This window comes from Ochotona curzoniae, unplaced genomic scaffold, assembly GCF_017591425.1.
Source record: "Ochotona curzoniae isolate NIBS_2020 unplaced genomic scaffold, NIBS_Ocur_1.0 scaffold_1037, whole genome shotgun sequence".
Lineage (NCBI taxonomy): Eukaryota > Metazoa > Chordata > Mammalia > Lagomorpha > Ochotonidae > Ochotona > Ochotona curzoniae.
The window spans coordinates 33026800-33043759 of NW_024467083.1; the positions used below are offsets into that span (position 1 = coordinate 33026800).

At 52.6% G+C, this 16960-nt stretch overlaps 1 protein-coding gene across 2 annotated transcripts in view; it reads right to left on the bottom strand.

Annotated features, from left to right (window-relative positions):
• The window catches only part of KCNN3 (potassium calcium-activated channel subfamily N member 3), a 149366-nt gene that overhangs the window by 108382 nt on the left and 24024 nt on the right, over window positions 1-16960 (bottom strand). For both annotated transcript variants that reach the window (XM_040998555.1, XM_040998554.1), the window contains exon 2: window positions 453-548. In XM_040998555.1, coding sequence (XP_040854489.1) covers window positions 453-548 — 96 coding nt within the window. The remainder of the gene's footprint in view (window positions 1-452; window positions 549-16960) is intronic.

Sequence of the window (16960 nt, forward strand, 5' to 3'; positions counted from 1 at the left end):
GTGGGGGACATTGGCACCCCTCGCAGTACCAGAAGTGCCTGCTGTTGGGTACCGTGTGTGTGTGTGTGTGCACCTGCCTCACAGTGGGGATGAACTCAGAAAGGACTCAGTGAGAGACAGAAAAGGCAACGCAGCTCACCAGGGCCTCTGTCCCCCCCTACCCCACCCCTGGCACAACAATGCTCAATGAAGTTCCTAAGTAGAACACCCTCTTCTCTCCCCTCCCCACTGCTGCTAAGCCCCATATGCCTCCAGGGTTGCCCGCTCAAGCCCCATATAGATGGTATCACTGCGGTTCTGAAGATACAGGGCGGCCTCACAACTCCTTCTCTCATTAGGGCCCCAATGAGAAGTCGCCCAAGGAACCACTTAGACAGGGAGCTTCTGGGATGGGGATGGAATCCCCCCAGAGCAAGACCACTGAGCAGCAGGGTAAGGGTGGGCACACCTACCTGGACCTCACGTGTGTGGTAGGCGATGATCAAACCCAAAAGGATGATGGTGGATAGACTGATAAGGCATTTCAAGGCCAACGAAAACATGGAATCCTGCAGGAGAAATAGAAAGAAATGATTAGGGAGGCCCAGGAGAGAAGTGTCTCGCTTGATTCACAGGCTGTGTAAAGGGAAAGGAAGATGACAAAGGAGGGGTGTCACCAGCAACCCCTCACCCACCCACACACACATGCCCCTGCCCCAGGCACCATGGACAGACACCAGCCGGCCTTAGGTCGAGCCTGAGCTGTGTCTCAGCAGCCGCTCCAGTTTCCCAGGGTTAAAATCTTCTGCAAGGATCCCACATCCTGGTGCAGGGTGTTAAGCCACCACCTGGTGGTGTGATGCCGGCACCCCATAGCAGAGTGCCAGTTTGTGTCCCAGCTGCTTTACTTCTGATCTGGCTCCCTGCCACTGTGCCTAGGAGAACAGTAGGGGAGGGACCAGGTGCTTGGGGCACCCCTGCCTATTCCACCCCACCATGGGAGACCTGGATGGAGTTCCGGGTTCCTGGCCTCAGTGAATCAGCAGTTGCAAGACAGCTCTCTCTTGTCTCTCTCTCCCAACACTGCCTTTCAAATAAATATCTAAATCTTTCAATTAAAAAAAATCATACTGCATTGCCAAGATGAACTCTATTTGGGCATGATATATGGCGGTAGTTACACGTGACTAGATTTCATTTCTGATGTGCTATTTAGAATGCTTGTGCCCCTGCTCATAAGTCATGTGAGCCATTTCCCTTGTGGTGCCACTATTGTACGACATGGGCATCAATATTCCACCATCATGGTCCTCTCTTTTCTCTTAATCAATATGAGCCTGAGATTTCCAAATCCCGTTCTGGCCCTGATAACTCAAGGTGGGTTTTTTTGTTTTATTTTTTGTTTTCTGTTTCAGGAATTGATGAGAACATCCTGGCAGCCAGTCTCGACGTCTGGCTTAGGTCAAGGGCAGGTAAAGGAGGCAAGGTCAGCAGAGCGGCTACCTGAGAGAGAAGAGCAGGAAGCACAGGAGTAGAGAGGGGGTCTTAGGCAGGAGAAGCCCTGAGGGGTCCTTCCCACCAAGAGGCAGGAACAGCCAAGTGACCTTCACCTGCAGCCGGGCCAGCCCCAGGGCAGCTTAGAGAGCTGGTAGCTGCGTGATTAGCAACAGCATGAGCTTGGGGCTACACTGCTGTGTCCCAACCCTGATTTAGCCACAGGGTGCTCCATGACCTTGGACTGTTTTCCTTCACCATTCCACCTCCAACTGCCTCACAGGCCAGTCTGTAGAAGGTGCCTGGAACAGGACCTGGCTATGCCAGTCAATTGCCACAGTGTCCGTAAGTCAGGGCATCTGGATTGCAGGGTGGTGGACGCTCCAAGATGGATGCCACCCAGACCCAGGAGGACGGGCCTGAGTGAAGGGAGCAGGTGAGGTCCGGCAGCAATGGCAGACACTTCCTGCGTGGTGTTCCTAACAGCCCACACCACCTATAAGACAGTCCCTGCTCAGGCCTCCAGAAGCCGACCCGTGCAAGGGACGGCTGCAAAGCACCTTAGAGTTTGCAAGGGGGTCCTCCCTACTTGCTCCCATCCACCCTCACAACAGCCCTCAGCAGGCATTCCTTCTTCGTAGATGCTAGAGGTGGAAGTTCATGGGAGTGAGGAGTCCCTAGACCAGAATTCAAGGTCACCACCTCTACCTCTGCACCTGGAATGCTGCCCACAGGCCCACAGGCCCCGAGGCCCTCTTTCTGGGGAGAAGCAGAGTAGAAATATGCAAGATGCCCACCTTGTGAAAGCTTGAGACAGTAGTGGAAGAAGGCCCAAGTGAACCCTAGAATTGGGGTGGGAGTGCCAAGGGAGGGCACCATCACTGTGAACAGAGAAAATAAGCATCCAGGATGGCAGATGAGACGTGGGGGTGCTGACAGCAGCAGGGAGGGGTCCTGCTGTTCAACAGTAAAGACAGGGCTTTGGACAGGGACCCAGGCCTGCCAGATGTCCTGACACACACCCTTGGCCCTGCCATTGGGGTGGAGGCAGAAGGAAGGCCACCTCACTGGCGTGCGTCAGTGTCACCATATCTTTGCTGTAGCCCCCAAGGTCCCTGGCATACCAGACACAAGCTAGCCCCCAGGGATATGTGGGAGAGCAAACCCACAACAATTTCAATGCTTCTCTCTTGCTGTGTGCTTAGAGGATACCCAACAGGGTGCAAGATGCTATCTACTGCACCAGTAGGGACCCACCCACCAGCAGCTACCAACTCCACACACTGGCTAAAGAAAGGACCCCATGAGATGGTCCATGAGCCCACACAGCCACCACCACCACCCTCAGCCCAGGCATCTAGGGACAAGCCACATATGATAAACGGTGTCCCTGAGTCCTTTGAGAACTATCATTTCCTTGTGACCACAGATGCCAGGGGTAGGAGCTCCTTGGCTGAAGAGCAGAGTAAGATTTCCTTCTCCTTTGCCACCTCTGTGCAGTGGCCTGCAATGGGCAAGTACGTTAGGATTTCATGCAGGTTCAGTCCCAAGTTCTCTTCTAGCATCGGACATGTACTGCAGTTGAACAAACTGGAGCGAAAGGTCTAAGTGTGTGTGGCAGGGTGGGGGGCTGGTGCTGGGCCCAACACGACCCCAAAGGAGAGCAGGGTTCCCATTCCAGGAGCTAATCCTCACAAACACAGTTGATACCCCCAACTCAGGGATGAGGAGAGCAGGCAGAGGTCTGAGAAACCTCCCCCAGGAATGAAACGGAGAGCGCGCCACACTTCACAGCCAGAACTAGCCATACCGTTCCCCTCACTGCTGCCTGCAAACAGCTGGGGAGCAGCACGCACACCCCCCCCCCCACGCCCCGGGAGAGGGGCTGGGATCAGCTGCACTGTGCAACCTCTAATTTATTTCCTTGGGCAGAAATTAAGTGAAATCAGAATCCAAGTCTATTTCCATCACTTTTAGAGGAAAGAGGTGACGGGAAAGCAGCCAGATGCTGTCTCCTCTCTTCTGAACCTTTCCATTTGTCCTAAAACTCACAGCCTTCCCATCAACAGACAACTCCCATTTGCTGCCTGGCTTGGACTGGGGCGCCCTCCTAGGCCAGCTCAAGCCCCACCAGGACCCAGCTGCGCACTGAGCCCCTGGGGTCCCTCAACCCTTGGCCAGATCATCTTAAGATTCTTGATTTAATAATAAATAAATAAACAAACAAACAAACCATCACCCGTTTTCAAGCACTGCAGAACACAGCACCCAGTCCGGCTGAACTGGCAATGTGTTCTATTCATTAAAATCTTGAATGATCATCTTTTCTTTGCTGCCCGAACTCCAACGAAGCATGAAATTGATACAGTTCTTTGGGTGATAGCAGCAAGACAGGCCTGGCTAATTAGCTGCCCTACACCACACAGTATGACACCTGCCACACTGTTGTGCCCCACTTACACTACACTGAGATCCACAAAGGGACACATAGACCATGAAGGGCTGAAGGCTGACAGGCAGATGGGCTGGAATGTTCTATGGCCATCTGGTCAACCCTACTCTCTTTGACCAGCAGAGTGATACCCCTTAACACATAGCAGTTAAGAATTGTGTTGTTAGAGGGGAGTCACTTTGAAAGCTCTTTCTTCCTAAAGGCTCCCCAAAGGGTGAATGAAGTTAAGAGCACCCATGATGGAACACTAGGCACCATTTAAAAAATAAAAACACTTCTGTGAAAAATACACATGAAAAAGATTCATGACAGGTTCTAAACAAAAGCTCAGACCCTGAAACTACTACTTCCAATTATGATTATTTTGGGTTTTTTTTTTTACTGATTTTTCAGGTTGAAAAAGATTGTGAGGCTACCTCAAACATCTCAGGCTACTGAGGTATCCTATTGTTTTCCTGTTTCCTTCAAGCATGTTTTTCCTACAGTGAGAACATATCCGATGAGCTGTGTGTTTCAAATCTGAATCCTGGACTGACGAAAAGGGGCTTCCACATAGTTGGGGTGGTTCGTCCATCCTCCCTGTGTCTTTGGAAGCATCCGGCCACAAGCTCCCAGTGCCACCCTTAACAAGAATAAAGCCCCTGAGAACTTGGTCTCACCACCACTGCACCGGCAGACCCACCTCCTACCAGCACGCTGGAGAAGGTGCGGACACGCTTCTCCCACAGGCTGGCTGCGGTCCCAGCTGCTCAGCTTCTGATCAGCTCCCTGTTTAATGCTCCTGGGAGGCAGCAGGCAACGGCCTAAGTGTGTGGGGTCCTGCCCCCACGTGGGCGAAACAGATTAAGGCTTCATCTTGGCCCAGCCCTGATGTTGCAGGCATTTGGGAAATGAACAGAACCCTCTCTCTCTCTCTCCCTCCCTCCCTTCCATTCTGTCATTCTGCCTTTTAAGCAAGTAACACCTTTAAAAAAAAAAAAAGTCACAATACTAAACTCACAACTCAAAAGGTTATGCCCCTGGCAAGTGGGCTAGGGTCTCTGGAACCCCTGAGACTTGGGTGTGTGGATTCATGTCCCTTAGGGCAAGTTTATGGCTTCTCTTGATACCCAGTTGACCAGAACCCATGGGATAAGGCGTGGATCCTGTAAGGGCTCTGCAATCTTGATGTTTTGAGCACAGTAGGTACTTACTAAGTGCCTCTTGAAACTAAATATTTTACCTGGCATTTATTGACTACCAGCTTCTAGAAACAGGCCTTATACACACCTGACCTCAAATCTTCACCCTACACACAAAGTCACCTTAATGGTGGGTCAGAGAGATGGATCAACTTTTCCAAGGTCACACAGCTAGCCCAGACTGTGGCTGTGGGTCATATTTTTTCTACACCCTACACTTCTCCCTGACCACAGTAACCTGTAAGAAAACCGAACACCCTTTCAAGGCCCACCTGCCATTGAGAGAATAACTCCCTCATTCAAGGGCAAGGCCAGCAATCAGCAAAGTCAGGACTGGAAGAAACTGGCTTCCCCCACACCCAGCTCCACCTTACCCCTGAGCTCTGGACCCTCCCATACATCCTCACCCCTACCTGCTTCTCCAGGCCAACCTGGCTGGCCCCTGCAATTTCTGCAGCCAGGCCTGCGAGGCCACTCGCGGCCAGCCTGCCTCCCCTGGGGCTGCGTGGCGCGTGATGGAGTGTGTTTCCGGCCTCCGAGCCAGCCATATAAATTGCTCTCCTGGCCTGGCCTGGCGCTTCCAAAAGCAGCCCGGAATCATAATGACAACGGTAGATCTTCCCCGAGCCTGGGAAGTCCTAAATGTGGTTTATTGTTTGGTACATTGGGAAAAAAAAAAAAATCAGTGCTGCGGGCAGCAAGTGGGGGTGGGGAAAGCAAGCCGAAGCTTCAAGATGCACCAGCTTCACCAGTAGAAGAATGTAGGGGCTTCTTCCCCAGCCAGACCGCACCCCCAAAAAAGCATCTATGGGCACATGCACAAGTCAGCATGCACATGGGAGCCCTTCATGATTTCTGGAGCTCCCAGAAGGAAGCAGACAGTTTCCAGGGTCTGTACTTTTACAGAACTGAGGTCTGCTGATCCTCTCTGACATCATTATATCTTGCGCATTCAATTTGGGAAATGACTGAATTACAGAATATCTGGTGTGTTGGTGCGGGGGGCTGGCAGTTAGGAAGGTGTTATAGGTCAATAGGTAAAGCAGCCTTCTGAGACAATGACATCTCATGTGAGCAATAGTTCAAGTCTCAGCTGATCCATTTCAGACCCAGCTCCTCGCTAACGTACCTGGGAAGGCAGCTGAGGATGGTCTGAGAGCTTGGATCTCTGTACCCACGTGGAAAATCCAGATGGAGGTCCAGATTCTTGGTTTCTGCCTGGCCCAATTTTGGCTATTGTGGCCATTTAAGGGAGTAAATCAGTGAATGAAAAGATCTGTGTGTGTGTGTGTGTGTGTGTGTGTCTGACTCTGCTTTTCAAATAAATAAAATTAAAATCTTAAAAAAGAAAAGAAATCTCCTGCTGTGACTTAGCTAGTTAGGCTGCCACCTGCAGTGTCTGCATCCCATATGGGAACTGGTGGGAATCCCAGCTGCTCCATTTGTGATCCAGCTCCCTGCTATAATGCCTAGGAAAGTAGCAGAGGATGTCCTAAGTGCTTGAGTCCCTGCACCCACCTGAGGGACCCAGAAAAACCTCCTGACTTAGGCCTAGCCCAGTCTTAGCCATGGTGGCCAGATAGAAGATCTCTCTTTTGTTCTGTCTGCTTCTCTCTAACTCTGCTTTTCAAATAAATAAAACAAAAATCTTCAAAAAAACAACAGAATCTTAATAAGGTTGGGCTCGTCCTTGCATTCCACGCAGAAGCTCAGAAAGGGAGCGATCTCCGGCATCAGCTAATCCTGCGACTCTGTAAATGCTTGTTCTAATTAGACACACTTGCTAATTACTGCTATGCAAATTAAGCCTGTCCCTCCTCCCCCGACAGGGCACCCACAGCTCCTCTCCTCACACTGGCGCCAAACCCGCCTCTTCCTCGCTCTCACTCTCACTCAACGTGTTTCTCAAGATCTCGGCCTCCTGGGATCTCAGCTTGGACTCCTCCTCCCAGCTGGAGCTGCCAGAGCTCATCAGCCCTGCCAGCATCCCTAACCCAGCTCCTGCCAAGAAGTGAGAATCCTGGTTTAGTCCCTCTTGGTCCAGAAGGGAGCCACCCAGGTCCTCTGGTTCTGCGAGTAGGGGAAGCTGGGGATGCTATTACTGTGGAATGCCACGAGCCCCAGCAGGAAGAGGGGGCCGGGGTGGGGGGGCACCTGGAGCTCTGACAGGCCTGAGAAGCTTCTGGACCCTGGATGCTTTATGACCAAGAGTTTCCTGGAGGGTGGGGAGGCCCTGGGTTCTGCAACAGAGTCCCCGCTTTCCCCACAGTAAATGCCTGGCCTCAGACAAGCCACCTCCCTCCTGTAGAACCCAGTGTCCTGCAAAATTAGATTCTCAACTCAACAGACCCTGAAAGGGGCTGTGCCAGAAGGTACCATGGCCATGACACACACGCAGGCCCCATCCAGGGCCACTCAAGGTTTGTAAGGCTGCCAGCTGCACACCCACCAGCCAAAGCAGCAAGATGAGTCTCCTAGCGTCTCGCCATGGGAAATGACCAAGAAAAAAGCTGCCTTATCTGTTCCTAAACAGCAGAGGATGGGAAACCAACAAGTAACTGCCATCTTGGCCACCTACTAGTTGTGTCCTACCAGACCAGTCCCTCAACCTCTCTGAGCCTCTGAGTCCTTTTCTGCAAACTGAAAGCAACCTCATTTTAGTCACAGATGTTGGAATTAATGTGAGATCATGCCCGGGGGGGTGAGGGGGGGATAGCGCTTCGTTTTCCACACAAAGAAAAGTTCATGCTCCCTGGTAGTCAAATCCTCTAGTGCAGAGAAGTCATCTGGCCACCAAAGAATTTGCAACAATTACAAAAAAGCCAGCATCCCCACCCACCCCCTGCCTTGCTGTGGGTGTCCGAAAGGCACCTGGAGCATGCTAGTGACAAAACATTCATCTTTTCACATGAGCTGTGTTTCTTGAGCATTTACTATGTCTGCACACCATGCTGAATGCTTGCACAAGTGCCTTGGTCTCCCCTCCAGCCCCAATCTGCTCAACCTGAGATCCTCCAAGGAGCTCATTCTGCTGCCCTGGGCACCATCACCACACCCTCATCTTCATGCAGACAATCCCCCTCCACTTCCACCCCCAGCTTGCTTCTGCCCAGTGCAAGGCAACAAGGACAAGGAAGAGCAGGTAGAGGGGCAGAACAAGGGACACAGCCAGGCTGGGCTGCTCAGACTGGGAGCCAAACCCAGCAATGGACTTGACCTTCCACCTGGATTGTTAGAGGAGGTAGACAGATACCCTGTGTGAGGGCACTGGACATGGAGCTGCCAGAACACTCTAGAAGGGACTGCTTCTTACGCTGCTCACACTCGGGCCTGGAGGCCATCCTTGCTTGGCACCCCTGCAGCTGAGCCACAAGGCTAAGTGCCAGGTGGTTTTCCTGCCAACTGAGCCCCTGGAGTGGGTGATGAGGCAGCTTCACCATGGGATCCAGCCACTGGGCATGGACTCAACCTTGCTGCCACCTTTTCCAACTCACCTCTGCATTTTCCCCTGCCGTTTCTGCTCTGCCCCCGCCCCTTGTGCCCAAGGCTTCTCCCAGTCCCAACCCTCCTGTGCCCTGTCCAAGGTGCTTACTCGCTAACCGAAATACTTTCCGAAATCCTCCCTGAAGGAACCCCAGCACCAAGACATGCCCCCACACCCTTTGCCTTCCCTGAACCCCACACCCCACCCTCTGCCTCAGGCTGACCATGCCTAGTGACCCCAGCCAGGAGAGGGCCCAGAGCGCTGATGCCTGTCAAATTCCACTTCTGCCCTGACACCCTGTGCTAGGTCTACCAGTCACATGGTCAGAATTTCAAATTGTGCTCTTACATGCCAGGCCTAGAACATGGTCCATAAGAGGTTGATAAATAGTAGCTGAATATTAGATGTTTGCAAGGGAGCAAAAGCAGATGCGTGAAGTAGACAGCCACCTACTCCCTAAAGCTCCTGATTCACAAAAAAGGCAAGGACACAATCCGAACAACAGGCAGCATTAATGTGCATATGGCGGGCTGGCCCCGGCCCATCTGCATTAGATTCTCAATGTCCCTATGGGCCCATGCTGGGGATGAGGGAGCTAAACCTCCAGAATGCCAGTCACCGCCCACAGTTCCTGGTGGAGGAACAGGATGAAGGTAGATTGGAATCCAGCAGGCCTGGGTGATCTCACAAAAGGCAATCCCCATGCTGGGACCTCACTCTTCCCCTACCCAACAGGGTCATGGTGGGACAGAGGGTAGGACAGCCTGAGGTAGGTCCTGACTAGAGATGGGGGCTGGCCAGAGGAGAGGGCGTGGGTCCAAGCAGAAAATACTTCTGGAAGCCAGTGTTCTCAAAATAAAAACCCATCAGGCTGGGCTGGGGATGAAGGATAGCATTTCTCTGAGAGGTAGACCCTGATGCCTGAGCGACAGAGTGCAGCTCATCACAAGGATGGTCAGGCCCGAGTGTGGAGTGTGGCCTGGGGATGCTGAGTGAAGCCAGTGTTGAGGGCTGTGTCCACCCCCGGTCAGTCTCTACCCGCCCCCTTCACTGGGTGACATCCCAAGGCAGAAGGAGAAGGTCATCTGGGAGACCATGCTCCCAAAATATCAAGTCCTGCAGGTCACCCCTCCAGGCCACACACATCCTTCCAATTAAAGAGATGGTTTCCCGGACTAACGGAGGGGGAACTGGCATCTCTCATGAATTCTCTAGGGCATGCCTGCTCATCATTTATCATCCTGCCCTACTTGCAATGCAAGCAAGGATTCCAAGAGACTTTATCCATTGTGATTACCTGCTTGCCATGTGCCATGCACAGCGTTAAGCGTGGGAGGAGGAAACCCCACAGTGAGGGCTTTGTGGCTGCATCTGGCAGTGGTGGCCAGCAGCTGGCCCACCTAGGAGCTGACTGGACCCAAAGTGAGTGTTAAACTCACCTCTGCTAGGTGGAGGAACGGGGATGTAACACAGCCGCCTAGTTCTTAGCTCTACACTGAGACGGAATGAAACCAGATGAGGGGGCTCAGATCTGCCCAGCCCATAGGGGTTAGAGAAGAGCAGACAGAAGTCCATTAGGCACCCATGACACAGCCACATGTAGGATGGCTATCTCTCAGAGCAATAATGTCAAAATCTCTACAGCTGTGGCCTGCACACTCTTATTTGTAAAATGAGACCACTGGCTCCAAGGTGCAGGCTAGTACTAAGAATAAGAGTGCAGGAAGAGGGGCCCAGGAGGTGGAGGCAGCCATCGCAACCCTGAGACATCACCCAACACACACATTAGCCATGAGGCCACAGAGTTAGAAGGAAAGTGAGATGCCATCAAGTACAACCACTCGCCTCTGGAAGAATCCTGGTGTGTGGGGCCTCTGCTCCTTCTTGATTATCCTCAGGGATGGGAAATTCCCTTTCTCACAAGCCAGCCCTTAAGAGACTCTACTTTGACTTCGGAAAAATCTGTCTTCTGGTTTCTCAATGTTTGGTACCCAGAAAAGTTATTAAAAAAAAAAAAAAAACCATGGGCCCGGCGCGGTGGCACAGTGGTTAAGGTTCTCGCCTTGCACACCCAGGATCCCATATGGGCACCAGTTCTATCCCGGCAGCCCCGCTTCCCTTCCAGCTCCCTGCCTGTGGCCCTGGAAAGCAGTCGAGGACGGCCCAAGGCTTTGGGACCCTGCACCCACGTGGGAGACCTGGAAGAGGCTCCTGGCTTCAGATCGGCATAGCACCGGCCGTTGCGCTCACTTGGGGAGTGAATCATGGGACAGAAGATCTTCCTCTCTGTCTCTCCTCTCTGTATATCTGCCTTTCCAATAAAAAAAATAATAATAATAAATCTTAAAAAAAAAAAAAAAACCTGCCTCTGGCATCACACGTGCCTGTGCCAGCGTCCTCAGGAAGCATTCATTCTCCAGGTCTGCAGGTGCCCTGGGGGATCATTAACCCTAGTCACAGGCACTGAGGCTCCCAGGTCTCTGCTCACAGGGGCAGACAGCCCTACCCACTCTGCTTCTATGGGTACAACCCAGAAGTCTCCAAGTTCACTTGTTCTCTGAATCCCAGATCCCTGTGCTGAACATAATCTCCAAGTCTGTCACCTGTTCATGCTGCTTTCTACTCTAATAAACAATCGGCTACTGATTGCCTCCCATCCTCCTCTGCCTGCAGTGGCCAGCAGTGACATCACTTGCGGTGTCGCCGGCCCCTCCCTCCTTCCACAGCTTGTTTGAATGCACACTGGGCCCTGAAGATCCCCACACCAAAGAGGGGCTCACAGAAAGGCCTCTTGACTCAGCCCCAAGATCTGACATCCTGGCAGCCTGGGGACCACAGAATGACAGGGAGTCACTCTCCTCCTCCCTTCCAGACTTGGGTCCAACTTTGCTTCACTGTGATGGTTGCTTGGCAACCATTTACCCCTCCCCTTGCCAAAGCCATGGTCCCTTATTTACCCCACTGTAGAAGCCCTCATTTTCCTAAACGTTCTAGAATATTTAAAACAAATAATGTGCTTCCAGAATGGATTGCCTTGAGTAATTTCATTTTCTCATATTAAGTTAACCGTTGTTGGAGGAAAAGGAAGCCTGAATGGGCAACGAGTAAATCCACCACTTGCAACATTGGCATCCCCTATGAGTGTTGGTTCAAGTCCTAGCTGCTCTGCTTCTGATCCAGCTCCCTGCTAACGTGTCTTAGAAGGTGATGGAGGATGGCTCAAGTACGTGGGTCCCAGCTACCCACATGAGAGACCCAGATGGAGTTCCTAGCTCCTAACTTTGGCATGACTCACTGTGGCCATTTGGGGAATGAACCAGCAGATGGAAGGGGTGTGTGAGTGTGTGTGTGTGTGTGTCCTTCTCTCTATAGCTCTACCTTTCACATAAAATAAATAAGTCTTTAAAATCAAAACAGGGCCTGGCATGGTGGCCTAGCGGTTAAAGTTCTCATCTTGAACGCGCCTAGATCCCATATGAGCGCCAGTTCTAATCCTGGCAGCCCTACTTTCCATCCAGCTCCCTGCTTATGGTCTGGGAAAGCAGTTGAGGATGGCCCAAAGCCTTGGGACTCTGCACCTGCGTGGGAGATCTAGAGGAAGTTCCTGGCTCCTGGCTTCAGATTGGCACAGCACCGGCCATTGCGGTCACTTGGGGAATGAATCATTGGAGAGAAGATAATCTTCTCTGTCTCTCCTCCTCTTTGTATATCTGACTTTCCAATAAAAATAAAATAAATCTTTTTAAAAATAAAATAAATAAAATAAAATAAAAACAAAAGAAAGACTATTGGGCACTTTGCCTGGCAGTTAAGATACCCACATCCCATAATAGAATGCTTGCTTCAGTACCCACCCACTCGTGATGCCTGCTCCTGCTAAAGCACACTGTGCCAGGCAGTGGCCAGGGCTTAGAACTGTGGAAGAGCTGGACTGAGTTCCTAACTTCAGCCATCCCTCGGCCATTATGGGCATTTGGGAAGTAAACTACTAGATGAGATCTCTCTTCCTGCCATGTGGGAAAAAAACAAAAAACAAAGCCCTCTCTGTAACAGGGAAACATTTGACTCTGCAGAAAGCTGTGTGTCCCTGGTTAGACCACGTTCCCAGCTAGAACAAGCCTGATTTGGCTTGTCCCAGGCCTAAACTCCCCTCTCCCCATCCTGCCCAGGCCATCCGCCATGCTAACACACGCCAGACTCCCACATTCTCTACAGTTACTGTTGTCATTAATTTCTAAGAACTACAAGGCCACAGGTACATTCAAATGTTGTCGTTAGTTTCTAAGAAACTCCAAGGGCACAGGTACATTCAAATGGCCCGGCAGCCATAGAAAAGCCTCCGCAGACCCCCAGCTTCGTCGCCCTTGGACTTCACCTTTCCTCCTTTCTCCCACAACCCCTGCCTGGTGTGCACTGGAGGCTGTCCAGCGGCCAGGGCAACCCTGTGAGCCTGTTTGCACCTTCCACCTGTGCTAGAACCATCCAGGGTATTGCAAACCCATTTGCATGCCCACACTGGGCAAAACCATCCCTCAAGTCTGGCCATGCTTGGACCACACAAAAATGTTTGACACTTGTTAATCCCACACAGAGAGGCAACTGCCCAGCTGCCTACAAGGCACCTCTGAAGGCTGCTGTTGAGTCCGTGGATAAAGCCCAGCCCCAGGGCAATCCCCAGCAGTAGCTCCAGGTCTCCTGGAGTTCACAGAGTCCTGACCCAATGCTGCCAGAGAAGGGGAAGTGGCCAGGTCTCCACCATCACTCAGACGAGAAGGGAAGGGGGCCTCTCGGGCCGTCCAGACCAACTCCACCAACTTCACAGGCAAGAGATGCAGAAAGGGGCTGTGCCCTACCCAAGGTCACACATGGGCAATAGGGCCAACACGGCCCACGTCTTCCGAAGGCTGGACTGATTTTTTGCCACACCTCCCCAACCTGCCCATCAACCCCATTCCTCTCTCCACCCTGCCTGCAAGTGCCCAGCTCAGGCACAGGGGCACAAACACTTCTCATCCAGGTGCAAACCAGGAGAAATGACAATTACCTACTTCAGATTCTTCACTTTGTTTTTCACATAAAAACCCAAACACTCCAAAATAAACCCAGGGAAAAACAGCCAGTTGGCATAATGTGAGTGGCACCTCCGTGCCACGTAAGGGGTGGACCTACTGTTTGCAGAAACAGCACAGGCCTGCCGTTTGGCCCACGCTTTCCAATTGTTTGCCTGTGATGGACGATGTTGATAGAAGCAGTGGAGACCAAACACAGGCTATTAATAGGCTGAACATGGTCCTCTTGTAACTCTCCCTCCGTCTCTCCCAAGTCCTCTGGCACCAAACTGTTGCCAACCTGCCTACCTTGTGCCCGGAGGTGCCATCAAGTCCAGCAATGGGGCACCACAAAAGCCCACGTTCTAGCTGGTTCACTCAAAGACCAGAAGGAGACAAGGGGCCTGTGCAGAGCTTTGAGGGGGCTCCAAGACGGGCAGGGCCCCTGCCCAGCACAACACGTGCACAGATGAGCCATCCACACAGTGATCACATGCTTGCCCAGCTCCTCCAGGCATCCATCCTGTCTGCTGTCTTGCTCCCAGAACTTGAGTCTGCCTCATCTCCAGGGAGGGGCTTGTGGACCCCTGACCGGGTCCATGACAACCCTCACAAGGTGCCCCACAAGGGGACACAGTCAACTGAGACCTACCAGGACCTGCAACACCACAGACCCATCCCATCCTGAGGCTGTCATCCACTGACCCGTGGGCCCCAATCTCACAAACTGGAACTATGATCCCCACTCGGCAATGAATGAGGAAACAGGAGGGGAAAAATCCGGGAGGATAGTGCCATTTACTGAGATGACCTTGGCTGCTTGCAGAGGAGCTAGACTTCAAGCCCAAGGCATTAGCTTCCAAGTCCACAGCCACACCTCCGACCCCATCTCTCTGTAAACGGGGGTCACTCGCCCCCCCCCCAACTCCACTGGAGCCAAATTCGCCAGTCCTCTCCCTCTGAACCATATGCATCTCCTCAGCCACAGAGTGTGTCCTGAGCCCGGCCAGCTGTTCCCCCACCTGCACAGGACAGACACCACAGCTGCACTGTTTGGCTTCACTGCTGTTTTTAAGGAAAAAAAAAAAAAACCCTGTCCTGCTTCCGCGTGGCCAAGAGGAAAGTGAACATGATGAATGGGAGAACAAGCTTCCAGCCGAGAGTTCCCAGGAGCTTGAACCTGGATCTGCCTCGAGCACCATGGCCTCCCCGTTGGTCCCGGAGAGTCCCATGCACGCCCACCCGCCGTCTGGCCTCATTAACATGATGAATAGTAATGATTAATATCAGAGGCTCCAAAGTGCCCCAATGGCAATGGTGAGTCATACGCTCACTCTGGCACTGTGGCATTTGCTGCTGTGGGGTCCCAGTGGATCAGGGTCCCCTCTCTCTGTCCTTCTGTCTCCTCCGTGTCTCCCAAACCTCCACAGTACCCTGCAGGAGGCCCCGGGGAACAGGGCAGCCATTAGCAAAGCCTGAATCTGGGCTCATAGACAGACATCATTTTGCTAGATCAAAGCAATTATTAGTAGACACTATTTTTAGTGACGCGGTGTCAGAGCGCCTGGATTAATTGCAATTATATGTCACTCCTTTAAGGTTTATTCCATCAATTACGGACAGTTGCAGTCATGTGTTCAGCGTGCTTTAACCCTTAGTGGCTTAAATTTCCCAGCTCCCAGAAAAAGACAAATATTGGATTTTCTTTGCTACTGAACTATTGTGTTCTGGGTGGCACTTTAGCCCTTTCCTGTTCACAAGACATGCATTCATTCATTCACAATTTCCTATCTGACCTCTGAGAGATCAGGAGAGCTGTTCCCACCTCAGACAGAAACACTGAGACTCAGAGTGTGGAAGCCATGACCTAGGGTCACAGAGCTGGGAGCCCCAATTCTTCTCACACTTAGTCACCCAGATGCTTCCAGGTCTCCCCAAGAGGTCAGCAAATGGGAGCCACACAGGGACTCTGGAGGAGACCCCCTTGCCCCAACCTGCCCCATCTCATCCTTAAGTGGCCTCCGTCAGACTCTGGTCCTGCACTGCCCTTCATGGTCCCAGAAAGTCAGGGGTAAGCAGATCCGCAGTTCAAGGCCCCATTCTCAGATAGGGAAACTGAGGCAGCAGACCAGGAGCAGCCCAGTAGAGTTGAGAGAGGATGCAGGCTTTCCCTCCTTTGGTTCCTGCCAGAGTTCTCACCCCAGTGCTGCAGCACCCCTCTTCCTCCGTCCTCCTCCTGCCCTCCCTGTGCATGGTTCCTACCGCCTGCACCACTGCTGTAGCCTGGAAACAGATGTTAAGGGTCTCCACTAAAGAACAAAGGCCTGAGGGAAACCGCCCCCGGCCGCTGGGCTCCTCTGGGTGCTGGAGTTATGGTATCTCCACTCTACACACAGAAGGCCCTCCAGAAACATCCAATGAGTGGCCGAGTGGCCAAGTGGCCGAATGGAGACAATGCCATGCCTTGCTCCCCAGAAGAAAATCCACTATAATCACCCCACAGCCAATTTGATCACTCAGGTGGTTAATAGCTCTGAGAATCGGTACTCAAAAATTGGAGTCACTTTTAATTCCCTCGCCCTTATGATTAATTGGATACCTATCTATTTAGAACTCACTGTCAAACCCTTCAGATGCAACAGCTGGAATGGGAGACCTAGGAACAGAGAAATCCCAGCCAGCCAGCCCTTGGGTCCCCTCACCAGGAGGGGCTGCAGTAGGCTGGGACACAGAGCAGAAGGGCAGAAGGCGGCTCCCCACCCACAGCTGCTGTCAGGGCCTTCTTCAGAAGGGGCTTCAGGGGAGTCCCTAGGCTGGAAGTGCCAGGGCCAGAGCCCATGGGCAGGCTCTGCACTGGGGGAAGTGCTGAGTTCTGACCTCCGGGGTCAGGCACAGGAAGCCCCTGACAGTTCCCTGCGCAGATGTCACCATGAGCAGCTTGCAGTGACCCTGACTCAGCTGCCTCTTGTCACTCGGGGACAGAGCGGGTGGAGAAAGGATTTGCAGCCCCTGGGGAGGGAATTGCTTCACCGAGGGGACACAGCTGGACCCAGGGCTATGTGCTGCGAGGAGCCAGGTGGGCTGGGTTCCAAGGGAAGGAAGGTGCTCCTTGGGACAGGAAAAAGAGGGGCCAGGCAGGCAGGGAGCTAAACGGCGGGGGGGGGGGGGGGTTGCCGGGAATTAGGAGGGTCCACTCAGCGTGGTGGACTCAGCCCTCTGCCTCTAGCCGCCACCAGCAGCTACTGACAATGCTGGGACAAGCAGCAGCCAGAGGGGGATAGACAAGTGCATACCATGGTAGGGGTGGGGGGAGGGCTGGCAA